The 24,466-nt window shown below is 37.8% G+C and overlaps 1 protein-coding gene across 1 annotated transcript in view; it reads right to left on the bottom strand.

Moving 5' to 3' along the window:
* Positions 1-24,466, bottom strand: part of COL4A3 (collagen type IV alpha 3 chain) — a 65,799-nt gene that overhangs the window by 5,728 nt on the left and 35,605 nt on the right. The window contains exons 23-48 of the mRNA XM_074912366.1: positions 23,735-23,830; positions 23,312-23,382; positions 21,884-22,072; positions 20,885-21,053; positions 19,955-20,047; positions 18,769-18,873; positions 17,827-17,924; positions 16,294-16,444; positions 16,049-16,162; positions 15,045-15,212; positions 13,884-13,973; positions 13,148-13,282; positions 12,330-12,428; positions 10,769-10,858; positions 10,232-10,371; positions 9,049-9,175; positions 8,686-8,766; positions 7,606-7,704; positions 6,593-6,643; positions 5,476-5,661; positions 4,666-4,796; positions 4,169-4,241; positions 2,799-2,870; positions 2,556-2,675; positions 1,417-1,515; positions 652-864 (exon numbers count right to left, since the gene is read on the bottom strand). Of these exons, the coding sequence (XP_074768467.1) occupies positions 652-864; positions 1,417-1,515; positions 2,556-2,675; positions 2,799-2,870; positions 4,169-4,241; positions 4,666-4,796; positions 5,476-5,661; positions 6,593-6,643; positions 7,606-7,704; positions 8,686-8,766; positions 9,049-9,175; positions 10,232-10,371; positions 10,769-10,858; positions 12,330-12,428; positions 13,148-13,282; positions 13,884-13,973; positions 15,045-15,212; positions 16,049-16,162; positions 16,294-16,444; positions 17,827-17,924; positions 18,769-18,873; positions 19,955-20,047; positions 20,885-21,053; positions 21,884-22,072; positions 23,312-23,382; positions 23,735-23,830 (3,060 nt within the window). The remainder of the gene's footprint in view (positions 1-651; positions 865-1,416; positions 1,516-2,555; positions 2,676-2,798; positions 2,871-4,168; positions 4,242-4,665; positions 4,797-5,475; positions 5,662-6,592; positions 6,644-7,605; positions 7,705-8,685; positions 8,767-9,048; positions 9,176-10,231; positions 10,372-10,768; positions 10,859-12,329; positions 12,429-13,147; positions 13,283-13,883; positions 13,974-15,044; positions 15,213-16,048; positions 16,163-16,293; positions 16,445-17,826; positions 17,925-18,768; positions 18,874-19,954; positions 20,048-20,884; positions 21,054-21,883; positions 22,073-23,311; positions 23,383-23,734; positions 23,831-24,466) is intronic.

The following is a 24,466-nucleotide window of genomic DNA, read 5'->3' as shown; positions in this document are numbered from 1 at the left end:
GAGAGGTTTGTGACAGATAGGAGATTACATTTAGTGCAGCAAACAGAAGAGACAGATGATGGCATCCAATCTACTATAGTGAGAATTAAAACAGTTGTAACTATAAAGGGAGAAGCGTCTGTACAGTGGAATTGTTCAAAAGCAAAATGCTTATGTTATATATAAAAATATATACATAAAAAATAAGGGCTAAGAACAAAATCTTGCATCATGACACAGTGCACAGAACAAAATCAGCTGCTTAAACAAAAGCTTCTGGTACCATTTTTGACACCCTAAAGCACCCCATTTGGTCTCCAAAAAAGCAAGATTCTCTCTCAGATCCTGTGTTATTACTGTCAGCCCTGTGCAGATGTTGTGAACATTTATATGCTATTTAGATGTTGATCCATCCATAAGTAACTGAATTCCTCCTCAAAAGTGTCTACAGATAGCAAAAAGGGAATACAGGAGTGCAGGAAAGAAAGGTGTCTTTCAAGCTATGATTCCTGATTTGACTCCGAGCAGCAGACCACTCTAGAAACTCATGGTTGAAACCAATGTTCATCTCAGAGACTTACTATGAGTTTGGTTTAAATGACAACCTAGCATTACTGAATAGATAATAGTTTCTTATAGAAAATAATCTGAAAATTTTTACCAATACAGTACCAAGATCTTGTCCATGTGCTCGTTCATTTCCTTGTACAAAAAGCAGGGAATAGCCAACATAGATCTGTGATGTCCCATATGGGCATGAAGGAATCTTTGTTGACTGACTATGCCGGGTAAAGATAAAACCTCTTCTTGTTGGACCAGCAATGATAGTACCTGGTAATCCAGGTAACCCCTGTAGACCTGGAAAGCCAATCAGTCCAGGTTGTCCTGTGTAGGAGAAAGAAATATGACTTCAAATGTTATAACTGAATTTTTTCTTAATTTAAATTAGTGGAACCACTTGAAAACATTTATCAGTAAGAAGGTACAACTTGAACATCGGTGGTATTTGTTGCTAGATGTATCAGCTCCTTCAGACCTAGCTCAGGTAGCTTTATATTTCATAGTTTCATGGAATAGTGAGCTATTTTAAAGAAACATGGCCATTTTTACTAAAAAAGTTGTAAAAACATTTTATGGTGACTAAAAAATATTTAGTTACATTTTGATGTCATTAAAAGGCACACTGATACCTAGGGATTTCAAGTGGATAAATAAATGTGATTAATAACAGAGGAGCACAGTCAAGCATATTTTTGTAAATTATTATTTCAGTTGTGAACATGCATCTGTTAGAAGTTAAGAATGTGCTTGAGCCCTAAAGCTACTGTAAATGTTACAGAATTTCAATACATGCAAGAGGAAGCATCTACAGAAATCAGGAATACAGTTTATCTGTAAATTCAATAGTAGCAGTCAGAGATGTCTGCTTTCCTGTACCTCTTTGTCCTGGAAATCCCCTGTCTCCTTTTGGACCAGGCAGTCCTGGTTGACCTGGACGACCGAAACTTCCTGGTAGACCTTTTACTCCTTTAAGTCCTAAATTGTGATCCAGAAAAAATGAGACTCATATAGCACTAGTTATTCTAGATTTTAATAACTGTTAATGAATAGAAGTTAAAATCCCCAAGTAAATGTAGCTGCATTAGAATAAAAACATCAGCATGAATTTACGAAGTTTTGAGACTGTCTGTAGTGCTACTGTATTTCCTATCAGGAAGATTACAAGGAAATATTGAATGTATTGCAGAAAAATATTATTTCCATAAGAAATGTTTACAGAAACCAAAGCAAATAGCTTTTTTTTTTTCTTTTAGCTTGTGTCATACAACAGAAATATTTAAAAATATAGTAACAGGCCATAATCATCGTGGTCACAGTTTATAATTCTATAAATAATGCACCTCCTTTGTAAAACAACTTTAAGGAAAGTATAAAAGAACGGTTCTCTCGTGCCTGCCTTGATATGCTGGAGGCAACTGTCATTCCTGAGTGGGGAACGCCTTCTGGCAAGCCCGCCCCCTGAGGAGCTCTCTTCCTGGGGTGAAAAGCTGTGCTATTGAGAAGGGTGGCCAAGTACCCATTGCACATCCACCTCATCCTACCCGCTCCTTGCTTCCCCATTCTTCACAGCCGTGACAGGCTTCACTTCTAGTGCCAATGGAGAAGTAGCCAGCCTCTCCTTTCCCTTCCCACCCCCAGACTATAACAATCACTTCATAGCACATCTATGTGTGGTAATTTTGCCCACAAAATGACAAACATGACAAACATGCCAGCATGGTTCTGGTTGTATGAAAATGGTGAATGTTTTGATCCAAGTTTACTTTTTATTCCATTATTCTGTTTAGGCTTATATTGAGGGAGAAACTTACTCACTGATTGTGAGGGTGGATGGCACGTGAAATGGGACCAGTTATAAATACAAGGTTGTTAACAAGGTACAAAGAGCTATTTTTAAATATGGAGAGGTATTTTTAAAGACAGATCAATTTTCTATCCAGATGCACGTTTTCCCACCAAACAAAAATGTTTCACTAAGCAGCACACAAACATACAGAGATAAAAGTATAAACCACCTTGTAGTCCAGGAATTCCTTGAATGCCTTGATCACCTGGTGTTCCTGGGATTCCTGGCAGTCCAGGAGGACCCTTACTTCCTGGGACAGAGAATATTCTCCCAGGGACTCCAGGTGGACCTAACAGCAAAAATATAATGGAAGAGCTATTGTTTTATATTAAAAGAAAGCAAACAAACTACAAAACAGAACAAAATAAGTCAACTTAAGTCAGCTGGTATTAGAATGAGAAGGGTTGGTTACCATGCTGGCCCTTTGGTCCCCTTGGCCCTTCTGCACCTTGTGGTCCAGGGGGTCCTTGATTACCCTTTTCTCCTAAAAAAAGAAGATTGAAGACGCATGTGAAAACAACTGTCAAAGTGTCAGAGGCTTATTTAAGTGTCCTGCAACCTTCCCAAAGAGTAACACAGTCTGTAGACTCATCTGAAATGCAACAGTGGACTTCTACATCTCTGCTGTTACTGTATAATTTATAGGCCAAGTGCACTCAGTTTATAAGAAGATGTTTCCATGCCTATCTTCATAAAATGGCTGGTCCTGCAAGCCGAGTCTAAAATCTCAACTTTAGACTATGTCGTTTTTATCTTATGTGTTTTTGTCACTGAGTTTGCAGGTCAAGTGCTGCCTTCAGTGATGCTATGCAGTTCAACTCCCTTTAAACCCTACTATCAGTTATGCTGATGGCTCTTAGGAGGGTTGTATAGTTTTTCAAGTGTTTGAAACTTAATAAACAATTATTTTCACTGTGCAAAATATGAGGTTACATTCAGATTACTCTCCACAGCTTTGCTGGAAATAAAAAAAAAAAAATTGGTATCATCAAGTCAGGAGATTTGACTGACTATTCCATGAAATGAGTGTTTTTTGCTTAAGTATAATTACTGTCTGTATGGTGACTTTTCAATTTAGAACAAATTTAAAATACACAATAATTACCATGGAACACAAACCAGTAGGTTATACAGTCAATGACATTTTTGTGTCACTGTAAATCATGCAGCTGAAAAATGAGAATACTGGACTAATACAGACCTATATCAGTTTTAAATCACTAGAAAAATATCTAAATTAAAAGGATTTTTAACCAGCCACTGATCCAACTAACCCTCAGCAATATGAAATTAATGAATCCAATATATCTAACAGTTTGTCTGCTGATAAACTGGTAAATTAGGTTATAACTGGGACTATTCTTACAGCCAACAGAGGACCCAGTGCTCTGTGTTGTAATTGTGATTAAATGCTCTTGAGTTCCACAGCTAAGAGGTTGCCAAGAAGTCACATTATCTAGCAATGGTGTGGCACTTCTAATTAGCAGACTCAGTCCCAAAGTCCTTACACATTATTAGTCACTAAGGACAAATTGTTTTGAATTTGCCTGGAATGGAGGTGTTTGAAGTTTCAGCCTTTCCTCAGTTTAACATCAGTTTGAACATACTCATAGCATCTAACTCAAAGAAAATGCTCTCTTAGTGAACACTTCCATTTACAGCTGACCTACACCCTGCCCTTGATGGAAAAACCTCGTCTCTATTACACAAATACTATTATAATGCAGCATGTAAATGGTTGTATTTGGCCCACAGAAGTGTATGTAATAAATATATGAATACCTTTTACACCTGGGAATCCAATAAATCCAGGGTCCCCTCTAGCACCAGGATAACCTGATCGACCTTCTACTCCCTGCAAATCAGGTAACATCAGTAATAAACAGGAAGCAGCACCTGCATGCTATAAAATACTTTTCCTTTTTATCAGAATATTCAAGGCATTATGTTAACTGAATATGCTACAACTAGAATTATCTGCATTTGTGAGCATGTTAGAAATAGTCGTATCATTGTTAATATCATTCTGTAATACTGAATGGCCAAGGAAATGACATGCCAGAAATTCATAATGATTTCTTTTTGGTCCAATTAAGTCCATAAAAACTACTTTTTATATCCATTTTTATATCTTTCCTCCATTACAAAGGTTTTTTAGGAGGATGTGGTTTTGGTTTTTTTGTTTATTTAGGTTTTTTTAAAGTTGTCCTGGGTGTTATTTTCATGATAAGAGCAAATGAACAATGGAGTAAGAAAGAAGCAATATTCCTTTCACTGACTTTTGGACCAGGAGGACCAGTGTCACCAGCTGGGCCTGTTGGCCCTGGTATGCCATCTGCCCCTCTAACACCTTTGCTTCCTTTCATGCTGGGAGTGGAGAGACCAGGAGGCCCTGGAAAACCAGGAGCACCTGCACAAAAACATCAGAATAAGTAAAGGTTACTGCCAACAGCATTTCACATACATTACATACAACGCAGTACAACATTCAACAACTCTGTAATGGTGCTCATGTTTACCACCTCAGTGATTCCCCCAAAAATATACACATTTAAAAAAAAAAATCAACTCATTTTTCCTAGCCTGCTAGTTTGAGATCAGAGCTGAGCTCTTGCAGTACCCTACAGCACTAGAGTTTTCAGAATATCCTCCAGTTGTAGTTATGCCTGTAATCATGCATTCATAGAATCATTTAGGTTGGAAAAGACCTTTAAGATCGAGTCCAACCATAAACCTAACACTGCCAACTCCACAACTAAACCATGTCCCTAAGTGCCATGTCTACACACTCATGCTATCTCATTTCTTGTAAAGTTGGATCTCAGCTGCCCTACAGACTGCATGGGAAGAAAGCAAAATAATGCGATCAAGTGGACTGCAAAGCTTAGTGTTCTAATTTACATCACACAGCACAGACCATCACAATGTTTGCAAGGGTAACACTGCATTAACTGCTAGAGGAACTACCTGTTTAATTATGAAGTTCTCTTGGGGGAAGACCCCTTTCAACCTCGAGTTCTGGACAGGCTGAATTCTGCTTTCAATTATTAGTGTATCATGTCAGATAAAAAGGAGTTATAGCAACACACCTGGTCTTCCATCTGCACCAGCAATACCTCTATTCCCTTTTTGGCCAGTAATTGCCATGCCTGTTGCGCCTTGAAATCCAGGTAACCCCAGTAAACCAGGAGGTCCAACAGGTCCTTGATCACCGTGATGACCTTTCATACCTGGTGGCCCTGGAAAACCAGGCAGTCCCATGTCCCCTTTGATTCCTGGAAAGTATAAACATTACTTTTGAGGAGAGCTGTCAAGGTGGTAAGATGATGTAACTACACAGAATATGTGTATTTACTATACCACAAAGGTGGAATTCAGCCTTTGTTTTAAGTATGGAGAAGTTCCCAAAGCCACCTCGCTACTGTACAGCAAAACAGTTGCAAGAAGACAGGACTTGCTGCAAAGTAGTGTACGCACCACTCTCCATTTTTTTAAAAAAATGACACTTCAGAAATTGCTCATACAAAGGAATAAACTTGAGAAGAGGGTAGAAAGACCAGAGCAGGGAATATTTCTCGATGCATAAGTAGAAGAAATGCTCTCTGAACATCAGAACTGACAAATCCTTTTAAATTAAATTCCAGCTAAAAGCATCAATATGAATACAACAAAATAAGAGACTACTCCAAAAGGATACTGTTTTAAGGTTGGTCTTAGAATGCATGATCTATTTATGGAGAATATGAAGACAGATTTTTTTTTTTTTTTTTTTTTATACAGTGGAAAACCTAAGAAATGGAAAGAGTCCCCTCAGTAAACTGTTCGCCAATATAAAAGGGGAGATGAGCAAAATTAAAATGCCATCACTGCAGCTTTCTTACAGTATACTTAGTATTCAGCAGCATCATGTGTTTTCACTAGAACATACTCTGTTAAGTATCAAATTTCAAAAGCTCTGGAATGTGTATACCACCTTCACAAAATCACAGAAGTTACCATCTTTATTTTCCTTTTACAATAGTCTTAACTTTACAAGCAAGAACTTTTGACATTTAATATATAGCCCCAAATCATTGAGATCAACTCTTGATTTCCTCCAACACTTTGTGCCATTACAAGCGTCCAAAAGCAGGAAGCAACATAAAGGTGAAGATGATGATTCTGTATTTAAAAATTCAGGTTTTGCTTTCTGAAAAGACAACTCACCTCTACGACCAGGAATACCTCGAAGGCCAGGGATTCCTCTCCCTGGTGCTCCTGTAAAATATTAGGTCACATTATACTCAAAGTCTTGAATAATTGTTAGAAAACATTATAGTTGTGTATTTCATATTTCTTGGGAATTCACTGAATCAAAACATAGATTTTTAGTTATATGTAAAATACAGTTTCTTGATTATTTCCATTTCTTCTACCCAGAAATCCAAATTAAATTTGTAAGTTTTTTATTATAGTAGGAACTTACTGATCAATCATATTTGAAGTACATTCTACAATAATAAGTTTTGTCTTTTTTCAGACAAAGAAACAGAAGAAAAATCTGCATGTTAGTTACTAAGAAAAATAGAAGAAGAAATGCAAATACCTAAAAAAGAAAATATAACAACAGCGACTACTTCAAACTTAATATGAAAACACTTAATACTATGAATGCCTTCTCAGTGTCCTCTTTATACTAATATACAAAGAAACATTTTCACTGTAAAATATAAAAACAGTTTCTGTTGGAATTCAGTGGAGGACTAAATCTATCTGTGAGCATTGATGACATCAGGAGTGACATTTAAATGAAAGGTTTTACAACCCAAGAGCCCGGTCACAGAAACCTTCACTGTTCATGTAAACACTATGATTCCTTTATCTCGCATCCATAGAAGAGAGGAGTCTCCTTGAAAAGAATTTTGGTTATTTTCATCTTTTTGAGATTAAACACACAAGAACTGTTAAGAGCAATACTTTTTTACTAAAAACATTTTTAGGTGATATTATCACACATCACATGTATAATAGAGAAGCGACATGTACATTTGGGTTGACAGCATGTGCAACAATTACATAGAAAAACCTCTGAATTATGTAAAAGTGAAAAACCTTCTACTTATAAATTTATCTTTGGCTTCACAGAAGCTCCTTATTAATCCTTCCCAAATAATCCTTGTCAGTTTAACTAGCAAAAAGAACAAATGTCAAATAGAATGAAAATATTTCACTGGTGTTACCTGGTTCTCCCTTTACTCCTGGGGGACCAGGCATACCATCCTGACCTTGGTTACCTCTCTCACCAAGTAGTCCATTTTTTCCAGGGTCTCCAACAGCACCTGTGAATTATAATGGACCAGAATATCATTTTCACTTCTATTATTTTACATGTCAAACGGAGAAGATATGAGTTCCCTTTATAAAATGTAGTTAGTCCAGCTACTTCAAAGATAGATTTAACTGTGTAGGTATATAAACATTTGTAAAGAACAGCGTATAATTTTTACTGAGCTCACTGGACTCTGGCACTGTTTTCACAGGCAATAACTTCCTGTCTTTTAAAGACATTGTAGGACCCTGCCTTTGATTTAACCCATGCTGGTGGGAATCCACACAGGCAGCATGGTTTCTCTCCCTGACTTGATTACAAATTCAAGGTTTCTTGACAGGGAGTAGATTCTGATCTTTGCTAAGTCTGCTGATAAGCCAGTGTAAGTTCACTAAGTCTATAAACCCACAACATCACAATTTTGATGAGGATCTCTGAAAATAAGAGTATTCAATGACATTCAAAAGACAGTGACTGGCACTCACTTTTAATAAAGTCTGCATTGCATACCTCCTTGTTGCTGCGTATTTACACACTCCCCCTTATGTGTATTTTGAATGGTTTGATCTTTTCTGCTGCTTTAACAAGCTGCAAGTGTGCCCCCTCTTTCCACTCTAATTTATTCTCCTCCTCATCTAGCTACGTCTTAGTTTATTATTCTCTTCTAGGAGATAAAACAAGCTTTCCTTACAATTGTGTGGATATCATATCTTGAGACCTTTGGATTAAAAAAAAAAAAGGCAAAAAGCTTTACAATAGTGAAAAAAATTTAAAACCTCTTGCCTTGGCTGTTCTGATAACATTGAAAACAGGCTTTTAAAGACCTTAGCTGGAACCAGAGAAGGTAAACAAAGGCTAGAACTAAGATAAACAGAGATTGCGACTGCATCAGTTAAATTCCAAAAAACTCAGAACATTAACTACCTCATTACAAAGAAAATAACAAACCAGTATTTGGGCAGTGATTTGGGAGATATGCTATATACCATACCAGGAGGGCCTGTAATGCCCTGTTGCCCTGGGCGGCCCGGCCGTCCTTTAACACCAATATCTCCAGGAGGTCCAAGCTTCCCTGTAAGAAGAGAGTGTGGGAAAGGAGAAGAGGCATTATCACTAGATCCAGACTCAGTCTGAGAACTTTGTTATCATTTCTGCTTCAGTCAGCTGTGAAAAGATTTCTAGCTGACACTAGCTAGTCTGGCTGCACTGACTACAGAGGAGCTGTTTAGGTTTACAGCAGCTGAATACAAATGTGCCAGCCCACAAGCACCCTGTGTAGTTATTAAATTTATTGTAGTTTATCTACTCCTAGAAGCATGTCAACATCTCACCATTCCGCCAAAACAACACATACCTGGGATTCCTGCACCTCCAGTTTCCCCTCTGATCCCATGTGGTCCTGGTACTCCTTTGTGTCCTGGATGACCTTGGGATCCTTTTTCTCCTTTGATGCCCAAAACTCCTGGGAGGCCTGGATCTCCCTGAGAAGTAGCAGTTGCACACAAACAGGTAAAGAATCACATTACCGTAAATACATTACATTTCATAGTTGAACAAAAGAAAAATCATATGTAATTTTAAATGTTAAGTAAGTATAATCATGGTTCATTATGATTTTCAGACAAAAATCAAAGTAGGCTAATATGAAGTCTTATAATACCACTGATCTTTTAGACATACCTAAGAAAAGATTTTTCTTTGATCTGTACAAACTAAATTGAGTCTTCAGATGTTTTCACCTGCACATAGACTTACCTTCAATTTTATTCTAACAGCTCCTGTTTGGTTCAAAACAAACATTCCTTACAAAATGTACAGCTATACAAAATACTAAAATGCCTGTTTTTCCTTAAATTCTTACTGATTTTCACACCAGTACTCTCCTTGTGGCTACCCAGCTAGTACAGAAAATAAACAGATAATTTAGACAGATTACAGGAGTTGCAGTGCAGTTTACACCCTTAACCACATATTTCAGATAATCTTATATGTAGAAAGACTCCCAGTTGTTCAACAACCAGAGTATGTAGAATAAAATTGTATCCAATTGGCCTAACTTAAAAGATACTGTTTTTTTCTTAGCAATACATATTACTGAACATAATATATACCGAACATAACATATATTGCTAGAAAAAAACCCAATTCATCCTGTGTAATGGTATTACTAGACTGTCAAAAACCAACAGTACAATTTTAGGTTACAAAACTTTCGGATTTGTTAAAATTATGTTCTTCTGTACTTTTTAATGTACAAATGTTCCCACTGCTGACTTTTTAAATGGAAGTCCTTGTTCTTAATGGATGAGCAACTTTTACAGAAACTTCACAAATAAATTCTTGCACCAAGAGATGAATTAAATAAAAAGAACTCAAAAATTTCTGAATAATGACTCCACAGACTTTTTGCATTTCTTATCACTAACAAATCATCTATTTCCACAAACCCTACAGCTCTTGCTTACATGTTGTTCTGTTTCTATAGTCAAAGGCTCTGCTTACTGCCTAATATGATGCTGTTCCCATTGCCTTCATACCTTTGGACCAGGTTCTCCTGGAGGCCCAGCAGATGGGTACCCAGGATCTCCTTTGTCACCCGGAAAGCCACCATAGCCTGGTGGACCAGGGTCACCTGATGGTCCTGGAAAGCCTGGAGATCCTTTCTGTCCTTTTGGACCTGGAAAAAGAAAGATACTGAGACAATTCTTAAAAGGATCCTAATTGCATACCACACCTCATGTTTTGTGAACTACTGCTTGTACATTCAGATATTCATTCTTCATTAAAGTAAGTTACACAGCCAGTGATTTTTATTTCTAAACATATTAAAAAAGAGGTTCTTACATGTAACATAATAATAATACATAAATTAAAGAAGTTATATTTCATTTAGAGAGAGGGAGAACAGCATTCTACAAGTGAAGCAAATGCTGGGGTGGTGTGAAGTCTATAGTACTGCGAAGAATAAATCCCAGTCTAAGTATTGTGTAGTGTGCTTACAGTAACTGCTCAAATCTGTGCAAATGCTTCTATACAGCTCTATGAACTTGTAATATGGCTTGACAGAAAATGACCTGGAATTCCCATGTCCCCTTTGTTTCCTGGTGCACCTGGAAATCCTTGTCCTCCAGGAATCCCTGGAAGACCCATAAATCCTTTGACACCTGCAAGATGAAGAAATGTCATCATCACGTGTTTGCTTTAGACACTAGCTGGCTAGCAGAGCTGTGATAATACAGAATCCTCTACTGCACACACCTTGTCAGGGTATCTTCTTATTTTGTAAATCAACATGCAGCCTTTGCCCCAGATGCAGATAAAATTATCATTATTGTTGTTTGAAAGTCAAAGAAATAAAAAGCATCTCATGGATCAACATTAAAATTAAGGTTTGTGACCACAGCACTTAGGAGCAGCAACTGAAATATACCTTTGCAAATTCCAGTCAAGATCGTGAATTTATATTTATGCACTGGACTCTCCTTTCATTGTCTCCCTGAGCTCAGTCTGGTTTCTGTGCATGTCACGATCCCATTATTACTTGCCTATTATGCACTTCTCATGACTAGTATACTCAAGAGCTGTCTGAGGCACTTCCCCCCCCCCTCCCCTTATCTTAAGCTTAATTCAGCTAAATTAGCATTCAGTTTAATGACTACAAGATCTAGTTGCATCCAGAATGTCCAGATGTCTAAATTCCAGGGTACTAGCAATACTTGAACATTTAAGCAGGTGAGGTCTCATTTTCTTCCATAAAAAGTTAGGGAGTAATGGAGCACTTGCAATTTTTCCCATGATGGTTACATTGCAATGACTACAAAGGATGCTAATAACAGAATATAGCAGTGATGCTATAATGACATATAGCATGAATAATTACCATCATGAAAAGAGTCATTCTGATTACAAGTTTAAAATTATTTCTAATTGTCACCATTTTAATGTATCTAATTATATGTCATATACTTTTCTAGCAAGAAGTTATCTCAAGGAATCGAAGATGCAGAATACAGAGAAATAAAGATGTTTTATTAGCATTACTTTGAAAAAACAGATGCATCGCCTCACTCAAGGGTCAACATGTATCATTATGAGAGCTTATGTAGGTTTATAATTTATGCAGGTTATTTCTAATTCTGCTTTTCACTGAATATCTGGTAACTGTCCAAATATAAGCCAGACAAGCAGGCTTTGAAAAGAGAAATAAATTCAATCTGAAATAAAAAAAGCTTCTGAAATATTTCCATTCCGAACTGCAATGTTCCTATTTTAGAATTTTTACTTTTTTTTTAGATCACTGTGAATTCAAACTTCTATCCACTTTTATAAATATCATTTTTTATTCATCGGCCTCATCAGCTTTTAGATTTTAAAGTTATTTAGGATTTAATATTATTTTCTATTTATTATCCCCAAAATGGTTGATATTTGAAGGAAACAAAGAATCATTTGGCGCTAGCTGCTATGCCTTTCAAATAGCAGCTTTTGAAATTGTTCCAGAATTCTCAGAAAAGCTTCAGTTAATACAGAGAATGTAGCGCTGCTGCTGGAGCCGAGTTTATGTGCTAGCATTGAGGTAATATTATCTCTACTCCCCATGTGACACAGTCATTTTCAATATACAATATTCCATACCTGGAAGACCAGGTATTCCTTCAGACCCATCAAGACCTGGGGGACCTTGCACTCCAGCATCTCCTTTTTCTCCTTTTAGACCCATTCTTCCTTGAACTCCTAAAACAAAGTTTAAATTAAAGAAAATTACAAACCAACATCTTCAAGTAAGTTTTATGTAAAGTTTTAAGTTTTATAACTCTTAAAGCTAACGAAGCAGAAGTGGAGCATAGGATTTACACTCTGTGAACACACATAAGCAAGACACAAGATCACAGTTAACGCTCTCTCTGTTTCCCATATGGAGACAAAAGGAAGCTTCTGAAAGCTTTCATAGGAAAATGTCTACACAAAAAGCCAGATAGCATTAGTTAAGTAGTTACAACTCATATACAGAGAGTCTATATTAATATTGCAAACAAAGGAGTTCTTCTGACAGTCAAGTATTTCTGAGAAGACTCAACTTTGCAATTCAGCATCTAGTTGGTAAGCACACCCATTTCAGCACTCATGGGCTACTACTGTGTAAAACCAGCAACATGTAGCATATTTGTATATAAGCCTTTTAGTACTACTGACACATTATTACTAGTTTAACGTTACAATAAAAGTTTTTTAAAGGAGTATGGACTTGTTAAAATGGAAATAAAAATTCAGTGTTAATATCCAACTACCCCATAAATAAAAAGGCAGTTACAGTGTTCAGCAATGATTATTTCAAAGCCATGTGAATACTCTCAGTAGTAGAGTCAATTTTTTCCATCTTTTAGAGTCCACTGGAACCACAACATAGGTGACAACCCTAACTAGTTTTGAACGACAGAACAACGAATGTGTACCTTTTAAGCCTTGTTCTCCTTTATTTCCAATACCAACCAAGGTCTCAGATGGTCCAGGAAAACCTTTATCACCTCGTTCACCTTTTGCTCCAAGAAACCCTTTTCTTCCCTTTAGTCCTGGGAAACCAGAAGAACCTGCAAGAAAATATAATTAAATTTTCTGAAGAAACCTGACTAGACAATAGCATAAAGGAAACAATGAAACTTCCATTTTCAAGGGCAGAAGTTTCATTTATATTTACACATGTAAATATACGTTCTAAATCCACAATCTAAACTATCTTCCTAATTACTCTAGTCATCAATAAAACATCTATGAGCACAATTATGGCAAGAGTATTGTGCCATTAACAGTAATTATTTCTTATACTAAATATACATATAATCTTGCATCTGTTGAATAGATATAATAATGATACTTGGAACATGAATGGGATGGAAAAAATCGAGCCAAAAAAGCTCTCTGCTCTTTATTTAGCAAATTGCCAGCCACTTTTACAAATACCAAGGAAATAGAAAAGGTGGCAATTCAAAACTGCTAAAAAAAGAGTAATGTCATTCAGTCTGTAGACTGCACATATACAGAAGCCAAAGATCTACCAAGACCCAAGAAATCCCAGTATGACACACATACTCAGGAGTGATAACATACATCAAGATGGATCACAAGACTAACTTCAGCATGGAAGTTCCTATATTCTAAGTAATAATGAAGGCAGATACTATGGCCACTTGCCTCTGATACCCGGGTTGCCAGGTCTTCCAATCACGCCAGGGGGTCCAGGAATTCCTAACCAGCCCATTATACCTGGTTCTCCCCTTGAGCCTGTGGAATTGAAACAATAGAAACATATTTGTTAGTATTTGATCAGTGAAACAGAACATTACTTCAGAAAACTACACATATGCCTGCCATTTAAGTGTTTAATTGCTTATTTATTTTTTCTCTCCATTTCTATAACATACTGTCCAAGCCAGTTTTCTACTCTTTAACCACAGGAATGGTACTTACACACATAGTAACTCCCAAATCACCTAGATTAGTAGCTGCAACAGCTTCTGTCCATAAATGAAATAACTGACACTGAGGGTAATGTATCTGAGATCCACAAAGGGATAGGAAACCTGTCATGGGATGTATGGGAGAGACATTCCTTTCTGACTCAGGAGTTGAAGGCCAGCTGGGACATAACAACTCCCCTCAAATGACATAAGTCTAGGTTTCCATAACTGACTCAAGTGCTACACGTTTATCACTAGTTTTATAGGTTGTATAAATAAAAAGGTATGTACCATCTCCTTCCCACAGGATGATGAAGTATTTGATAGTAATGAAAAATCTTTGTTAGAGATAAGAAGCATTACATAGTTGATTTCTTTTATTCTAGAAATCAAATTTGAACACATTTCTGAAAAAAAACCCTACAGGGATTACCCTCCTTAAAGTTAGCTCTGATTTATGCGACAGAGTTTGATCTGACTTGATTGTCAGACTCAAGATCTGAACTCACTTTTCAAGGAAAAGAACATAGCATTAACAAGCTCTCTGTTTGAAAAGGGATGCTCAGTAAGAACTAAACACACTTCAATTATGATGCGGAGTTGCTTTGGTTGTTAACTGTTTCATGTACTACTGCAAAGACATTACTGTACAAAAAGCAGTGTGAGGTAACCCTCTCTTCTCAGAAGACTGTTTCAGAAAATTCAGTGCTGTGTCGTGACACTCTTCATTTAGAAAATTGTTACTTATTTGTTTTCCATATAGATCTCAATGATATATGAAAGCTGTTGACAGAAAAATATTTCAGCATCTTCTATTTGGAAAATCATGACTGACACCTTTTTGCAGAGACTGACTTAATTTCTGTATCAAAACAAGTATTTGGGAAATCCTCACCTGGCACACCAGAGATTCCTGGCCTTCCAGACTGTCCCTTGGGACCAGGTAATCCTGTATTTCCCTGAAGACCTCTTAAACCAGGTTCCCCTGGTGTTCCATAGATTCCCGGGATACTCAAGCCAGGAGGACCTAGTTTGCCTTTTGAACCTTGCGAACCTCTTCCTCCTAAGAAAAATGCATGATAGTGTAGTACAGTACATCTGCCTGGAAAACAAACCTTCTTCTCTATCTTGGCATCATGAGAATTAAACTCTTCTTGAACTCTGTCTGTTTGAGGGCTAAACATTAGATCTGTAAGACAACATACACATTCAGGAAATCTTAAGAGTTGTGGGTTGTTGGGTTGTTTCATGGTTTGGTTTTTTTTTGTTTTTTTTTTTTTTGTTTTTTTTTTCCTAAAGGGAAACAAAAGGTGAGAGTAGAAAATTCTGTTCTCTTTCAGAAAAAGAAGAAAAACCCAAACATGAAAAACCCACCAATTATGCATGCATTCTCTAATAAAATTAAAAAAATGTACCAAAAAAAAAGTTAGAATTTTGAGATCATATAGAGAAGGACTGTGCTAGGTACTCAAGCGTGTTTCTTTTGGAATGAAAATCATATACAGTATATGCAGTATTTTGAGACTGTAAATTGGTTTTCTACCTGGATGAGCTCTTCCTCTGTTTTGCTTCTTTACGAATCACATTGTACACCAAGGAATCTAAATTCAGCCCCATATAGGAGACATGACTGAAATATCCTTTTTCCTGCAGAATTCTGGCCAGTTTGTAATTACTCTTCATACTGTATAATATAATCTAAATCTTAATCCATCTTAATCAGTGCATGTGTTTCCTCCATCTGCAGAAAGTGCATCTTTTAAATGGGCTCACACTTTCTCACAGACTATCCTACAACCAATGTCCAGAAACAACTTCAGCTCCCTCATGCCATTGTAAAGTAGAAACAAAACCCAGACGCACCGAGCCAAACGACACATTTGATTCAGAAGGTCCTACCTGGTGGGCCTGTAGCTCCCTGGCCACCAGGCAAACCTGGCAGGCCAATAAGACATTCAGCAGGTTTCCCTGGAAAACCTGGATCTCCAGGAACTCCAGGTGAGCCACGATCTCCTAAAAGAAAAGAGTCCAGATTCACAATGATTTAAGCAGAAGTTTTAAGCTTTGAGTGAGCATTGTTTGACTTGGCTTCCTTTTCCTTAAAATAACTTGCAGTGCTCCCTGAGCTTGTTTGACAACAGTACCTCTTAGGCCATCATCACCATCGTGTCCAGCACGCCCTGGTAAGCCTGGAAGTCCTGGAAATCCAGGATCACCTTTTGAGCCAGGAATGCCATGACCTCCTGGTGAACCCAGTCTACCTGGCTCTCCAGGAATAACCATGCCTGGGTCACCCTGCAAGAGAGAGAAATGTAAACTATGTTTTGCAAATCTGCCAAAATAATTTATCCACCATGTAATTAACTAACTACTTTTATTACAGTAATCTTCTCCAGATCCCTGAGGATCCTTCTCATTATAGTTTTTAATGGCCCTGATTCAGCAGACCCCTGGACATTCCTTATCAACCAGCTGCAGGTTCCATACCAGAGGAGTAATTTGTCTAGACAGCTTTTGAACTCTGAACTCTAAGAAATTGCTACTGAGCAATGCAAGACACTTCCCTCCATTTGACCTTTACTGCACTGTGATGCTTACTGTAGCTGTGAAAACCTTTGGACTTGTATCTGAAAATCTGGTTGAAGTTTGCGCAAATACAACTTTTCCTTTATTTTTATGAGTCATATTTTTATCAAAATATTTATTTATAGAATCAAAGTCAGTGCCCAGATATGTCTTAGAACACTCGTGTCATTGGGTTTTTTTAAATCATTCTTCTGAACGTTGTTTTCCATGAAGGCTAATTTTATCACAAATGTCCCAAGTCTATTCCCTGAAGGGGAACTTTGAATTAGTTGGTTTTTTTGTCTGACTGAACTGCTGGTTGTTTTGAGTACTAGCTTTGAGTATCAGCAAATTGATATAGCAATAAAGCAGGTCAGTAGAGCTGAGTTTATAACAGTCACTGATGATATACTTGGACCACAAAGGCTATTCCACATCCAGCTGTTCTGTGATGTCAAACACAGATTAAATAATAACCCTCACACCCTCAAACGCCACACTTTGTCACGTCAAAAAACACACAAAAGAACGGCGTAGGAGCACACAAAAAAAGAAATGTCACTTTTTCAAAACACATAGGTATTATTGTTTTGTTCAGATTGGAATCCTGACTACACAGTAGTCAAGAATCCTATATTTACATATGCCATCAGTAGATTAACTTCTGTTAATCAGCAAGAGTGGATGTAGTATTACCTCCAACCTACTTCCTTTATGCTTCACTTCAACAGAACACTTGTTTAAATTAAATGTATACTTATTTGCTACTGACCTCCCTCAAATATGTGCTTAATTGCAATTTTTGAATAGCCATCTTTTCAGAAGCTATGGCCTTATTTATTTACTGTAAACAATGCAATATACTCCTTGGGCTCCGAAAACTGAAGTACCAAAACATTCAAAACACTTGGAGTTATGAAATCCTCTATCTGAATTTAAAATTTTGGATTGAGCCCCTTTTTACATAAAGAATTCAATTTAATAATTTGTGCATCGCTGGTCGGGAAGCATAGGAATTCCTGTAATTCTTTACACTTCTTAATTTATTTGCTCAGTGTCACATTTAATGTATGGGACCTATGGAAAAGTCTGTGCTGTATTTCTAACCAAACCTTTTCTCCTGGATGTCCTAGGTTTCCAGCTCGGCCTGGATCTCCAATCTTTCCTTCACAACCTGGTGACCCTCTGCCTCCTGCAAGTCCTTTATCTCCTGCAAAAGGAATTAAATGGCAGTACAGATGCTACGGGTTATCACCTTATTTTACAAATGGGTATTTCTATGGATACAGTTATGAGCCTCTGACATGAAAGTAGCTTACATGAGCTGAAGACAGCATCTTGATTTCAGAGTTGATGTGACACACTGCATCTTGTACCTTACATATTCACTCAACAGTAACTCTTATCAGTGCTTGGTTACTTGCTTCAAATTAGTTATTTAACGTGGGAGGTTTTTTCCAAAGTGAAGCTATTCTGATGCCAGTTCCCTACTGTTTTCTTTAACAAGCATGTTGATAATCGTTTTAGTATTGGATATTAAGAATTTGGTAATACTTCTAGTGTCCAAAAGGGGGTATGACTTTGTACAAGGAATGTCCAAATTCACAGTATTGAAAATGCTTTCTATTACCTGCACATTAGAGCAGGTATTGTATATAACCAAAATTGATTAAAAATAAAGTACTGACACTTATACATCTCTGTCTCTGTAACACATATCCAGGTAAAGAGAATCACTCTGAAATAAGTGTGGCACTCAGGTGAAGCTGTACCTGTTTGGGCAGTATTCCAGGAAAAATCAATGTCTTAAAATATTTTCCTACTACCACCTTTGATACTTGATTCTCTGAAATACTTAAAAATATTTCCAACTTATAGTTCATAAGCCTTAAGGCAATAAATTACAAGAGTGCTAAAAACACTTGCCTGAGTAATGTTCATTGATTTTTTTTTTAACTTGTCAATTGCTTTTAATGTGGACTAAAAAGAAGTAGATTTGGGGTTTTGTTGGTTTTTGCTTTTTTTAAAGAACATTATCCAAAAGAGTATTTTACCTTTTGGACCTGGGTTTCCAGGAAACCCAAGCCCTGGAAAGCCTGTGTCACCTGTTGGCCCTGGATGTCCTGAATCACCTGGCTGACCTCTTGCTCCAACCCTACCTGTACAAAGAAAATAAGTAAACTGTGATATATCTTACTGCAGAACATCAACTTGTAAGATTAGATGGCTTATAGTTCAACATTATTAATTAGGACACCACTGTATATTATTAGAATTTAGACACTATTTCTCCTTCACAGCAGATTTCCACAGTTAAAATGCTAATTGTATTCACAATACCCAAAGCAGGCATGAGTCTGTGAGTTCAGTCTTTATGCAAATTGCCCAAATTCCAGACTTCTAGGAACAACTACGTGCAGATACAAATTTTCCACTTGTTGAGAAGATACAAGCACACATTATTGGGGTGAAGTTCAGAACGGAAGGAACTAGAAGAACAGAAACTACCTTAAGTTGGAGCTTTAAGGACTGTTGTTCTACAAAACCAAAGCAAAGATGCCTTACAGTTAACCTGACTTACTGTTATTCAGGGCATTCAAAAATTCTGCAAAATTTAAAACACCAGCAACCAAAAAAATCCCACCTATAACCCAAGCCCAAAACCTACCCAAGAAAGAAAAATCAGGTTCTTAGTATCTTAGAACAATGGTTAGTAACAGTCACATCAAAAAGGAACCAAGAAACTTAGTAATACAGTTACTTTTTTGACTGTGTCTCTGCAAAGCATGAGAAGGGCTAAAGTCTTCAGGAAGATTAAGAATGCTTTAACCTAATATTGTTCCTTCTGTTTTGAAGGCTGCAGCAGTCCCAGCATAATTTAGGATACACTTTTGTCAAAATTATGCTAGAGGCACATTTCTGGATAAATAAGGTGGGGCATATGCCCCAGATGTTTTTGATTCTTGGAGGAACCAAGTCATAGCATAGGACTGCTTGGAATCTCTGCCATACTGCACACCATGGACATGGCCCTCTGTGCCCTTCCTATTCACACCCACTTCCCCCAGTTTTCTTGAAAATAAATGTTACAGCTAATTCCATAGCTTCTGTACCACAGAAATCCTTTTCATAGTTATTTTAAAGTAACGCAACAGGTTACAGTAACCCATCTGGCCAGAGCTGGAAGAGAAATCCCAGATTATCTCTGATTTTTACTCTGTTTAGTGCAGATGTACTCACCAGGCACTCCTGGGGGGCCAGGTAAACCATCTGGTCCCTGAGGTCCTGGCAACGCAGGCAATGGAGTTATCCTACTGGTCTCTCCTTTCAGACCTTCAGCAAATACATAATTAAAGATTACAAAGGCTTATAGTTTGGTAATATGTAATCTTAAGCATTTAAAAATATTAGTGATCCATCTACTTGGTTAAAAATGCAGTCTACTATAGTTTCCATATTTCTGAAACTCCTGGCTTCATAAAGCAAAAGAACTTTATTGACACCAAGCCCACCTTCAGTCTTCCCCCCAGCCCTCCTGCAGTCTAGTGGAGACGCAGAAAAGGAAGCACAGAGTCAGAAGGAAAATGACGCAATTGAGAAGTGCTTAATCTGCAATGCCATTTCATGAAGATTTAATGCATATTCTCTTTTAGAAACCTTGACTATATCTGCCATCCAATTCTGAGTTCTTCCAGATTATGCTTGCCTACAAATAATACTGCACTGCTATGTTTTTAGCACTCAAAAATTAAGTCCTTCATATCTTCCTCGATGATTTAGCTCTAATGATGATAACTAGATGCAAGCTTGAAAACTTTTTTTTACTTAATTCATGATGAGCACAGTCAAGCACTGGAACTGGGATGACTGGAGGTTTTCAAGGCCCAACTGGATAATTCCTTGCCAATAACTTGGTTTGATCTCATTGTTGACCCTGTCCTGAGCAGAATTTTTGACAAAATACCTCAATGGGTCCCATCCAACCTCAATTATCTTATAACCCTTTTGCTATTATCTCCAGTGGAACAAAGCTGGAACAACACTGTGGAAACCTTGTCGCAAAAACGCCTTCCCATTTCATAAATTATGTCTTTGTCTTGAATCTATCTGCAATTTCAACCAAGTACTCTTTAACATAGGTAAAACATGATAAAATTGGAAGTTACAAACCAGCTTCTCCAGGTAATCCAGGTGGGCCAGGTATTCCTTTAGAGCCTTTGAAACCTCTTATGCCTTGTGATCCATATCCTGGCAGTCCAGGAAGCCCCATCTCTCCAGGAGCACCAACACTGCCAGGCAACCCCGGTAGTCCTCTATCTCCTTTTGAGCCAGCCAATCCCTATTAATGATTACACACGTGTCTATACCAAGCATTACTTGCTCACTACACTAGCTTTCATAACAAAATGCCCGGTTCTCTGTCTGACTATAATCTTTCATTACTTCGGTAAGATCGTAGCTCTGATAATTTAAGAGGAATTTTTCCTCTGGTTTACTTGTGACTAAAATTTGAATACCAATAGTTACAAATTGAGGGCTATAAGAGTAAAATAGTACAAACAAATACACCAGCTTGATTTTTTCAATCACTGTGGCACTATACTGTACACTTTTTTCCTTTTTAAGACGTTTGATTAAAAAAAACCCTCAGCTCTGATTTGCCTTGAATACCATGGAGTCAGGTTTAGAGATAGTTATATCTGAATCACTAACAGTTTCTCAGCCAACACAACACAACAGTCGTTGTTACTTATTGTTTCTGCTGAACAAAGAGCTCTGCCCTAACGATTGATTCTAGTTTTAGGTCAGTCTTCCCAGCTTTTGTGGTTTCTCTCAGCCCCGAATGAAGACTGAACAGGACCTGTTTAAATTATTGTTTCCTTTTAAGCATTACAGAAATACCTAAACTAACACCACAACAGACTGCCAAGGTTTTTCAGCAGCATATACCTAAACTAGCCTCATCTCTCTCTGGTATTACATACGAATATTTACTCTTATTGTTTCATGCATGTTGGTTATGCATACTGGTTGCTAACCAGTTGCTAAACCAGGTAGAGGATATTCAGTTGAAGTATCAGAATAGACAAAACAGACTATTATACAAGATATAAATACCGACTTAGGTTTTCATGAATTCTAAATTAATTGTAAACAGTGTATACCCACCTCTTCACCTTTAGAACCCTTGGATCCTTTAGAGCCAGGTCTTCCCAGAAATCCACTTGAACCTTTTCTTCCTTTGTCTCCCCTGGCTCCTGGATCTCCTCGCTCACCTTTCGGCCCTTCTGGATACACATATCCTGCCTCACCTTTTGATCCTTTACGTCCTTGATCTCCTCTAAAACCTGGAGGTCCCTGGAGCAGATCGATCAAAAGAATTTCAGTGCTAGACACGTGTCAACTGTTTTCAAGCTTTCTTTTTTTAAATTAAATATGTGAGAGTGGTCCTTTATTCTCATCTTTATTCACAGTAACGGCACACTTCAATGAACAGTGGGTTGTTGTGGGGTTTTTTTTGGGGGGGTGGGGGGGTGTTGGTTGGCTGATTTGGTTTTTCTTTTTCTCCTGCTTTTGCTCCTTTTGGCTCTGATCACAGTTTCATTTATGCTACTCTAAGCAGGATTAATGCAAGATCCATTAATGGATCAGACCGTTAGCTACCTGGTTGTGCTTTGGTGGCACAAAAAGAAGGACAAGAAAGTACCTTAAAATCTAATTAGAGATTTCTCTTTCACATGGGAATATCTCCTCAGGGACACTATAACTACCACAGTTCATTCTGTTCATAGTTAACATCTCCTCTCCCTTCTTTCCCCCTCAGGGTGTACAAAGTACCTGCTATCACAGCCAAAACCAGTAAAGCTGAAAGCACACTGGGCTTTAGTGATCTTGCGCTCATGAACTGTTGTGAGCCTTCTGAAAAAGCCTGCTAGCAGATTTTTTGCATCTGTACAGCAACTACCACAATGAATACTTGTGCGTGATATTTTTTTATTGGACAGCATGAACTATAATTTCCCCAAAATAATTACTACTACAGGCACAAGTCAGAACAACCAATTGTTATGTCTGTGGCAGCAGGTGTCAGCCTTCCCTCTTCATAATGTTTCCCAAGAGGGAATGTTCTTTGCACCCCCGAAGAGGGTACTATGAGAAGCAATTTGTCCCCACAGCTGGGGTCTTAGCAAGTCCTGAAGATCTCAGCACACAAAACTATATATGCTTTACAGGCACTGCTATGATTATAGAATTATGTAGATGAACAGAAGTTAACTGTAAATTACCTATACCAGGCAGAAGAAGCAGTCTAGCCATCATGAAATGCAGCACAGGTTAATCACACAGGTATTTATTTACCTGCTTCACTGCCTGGGCTGAAGTTCTTACTGCACTGAGCAAAACAGGCTCATGTAAAGCTAGGTCAGCCATACATCACAGTCTCTACCTAGGCTTTCCATGCAGACACATTCATTACTACAGTAAGAAAAGCGTTGACATCACCTAGTATGACACTGCATGTAACAGCAGCCATGAGGTTTCTCTGAAATAATTCGTGTGAAATCTGAAAAATTATTTGAAAAAACTAAGTCTTACTTGAGCCCCTGGAAACCCTGGTGCTCCTGGAGAACCTGGAGAACCTTTTGGACCTGTCGTTCCTTCTCTACCTGCAAGAGAAATAGTGTATTTTGTAAAGAAAAATAAGACAAGGACATGGATTTTGACAAGCTCCAGTAATCACACGCAACACTGAATGTTTCTGCTTGTTACACCAACTGAATCATCACAGACTGACCTGGCTTCAGGCCGCACCTAAGCCTATGAGCATTCTGACTGCACCTCTTTTAGGGCTTGTGCTCACATCAGTGGATGGAGCTGCATCAGGCTCTCACACTCATCACGACCTCAGGGCTAGTTCAAGGCCTGCATCCTGCAGACATGCCCATACCTGATACTCGTATTAAAAGCAGAATCATTAGCATTTCCTATTATACTGTTAGAAACAACAAGATAATTTACCAGGCATGCCGTCCTGGCCACGTGGCCCAGGAGAACCAGGAAGACCAGGTATTCCCGGAATATAGCTACAGTCAGTACACATGTAAGCTTCATCGCCTAGAATAAAAATAATCATTAGTTGTTTTACAGAAAGTCATTCCCAAGCTTAACTAATGTGTTACATAGTTTGCTATAGAGGATGGCTAACACTTTTTGGCCAGAGAGTGGCAGAATCATGGCCTTAATATTGTTGGAAGATCACTTCCAACACAGTACAAGATTACCTGTGGTCAGACAGTGAATCAGAACTGATTACATTTAACTGAAAATGCAGAAACACTTGATTTCAATATTTTTTTTTGTCAAGTCTAGTTTTAGTAAACCATTTGGATACAGTGACTCTACTGATAAGTCAAATTCAAAAGAAGAAAGGGACATAGGCTTCAGACTAACATGGCTCTGTAACAGCCTGGGTGACTTTAATGACTAGCATGTGGCAAAGAGATTCAGCAGCTGCTGTGGTGAAATTTGCAGAAGGAACCCTCTCTCAGAACAACTGTAAGCATTGAACATACACATTCAGAGAATATGAAAACCCTAGCCATCTGTAATAATTGTTCCAGTGAGGATCTACACTCTGCTGCAGTGCTGCACAACTGGTGTGCAGCACTGGCACATGCACTGCTCTTTCAGCTGCTGTTTACTGCAAGGGGATGAAGGCATCTTGCTACCCCTAATGATTTTTCTTAAATC

Source organism: Athene noctua, chromosome 8, assembly GCF_965140245.1.
Source record: "Athene noctua chromosome 8, bAthNoc1.hap1.1, whole genome shotgun sequence".
NCBI classification, from domain to species: Eukaryota; Metazoa; Chordata; class Aves; order Strigiformes; family Strigidae; genus Athene; species Athene noctua.
This window is presented reverse-complemented; position numbering and strand designations above follow the sequence as displayed.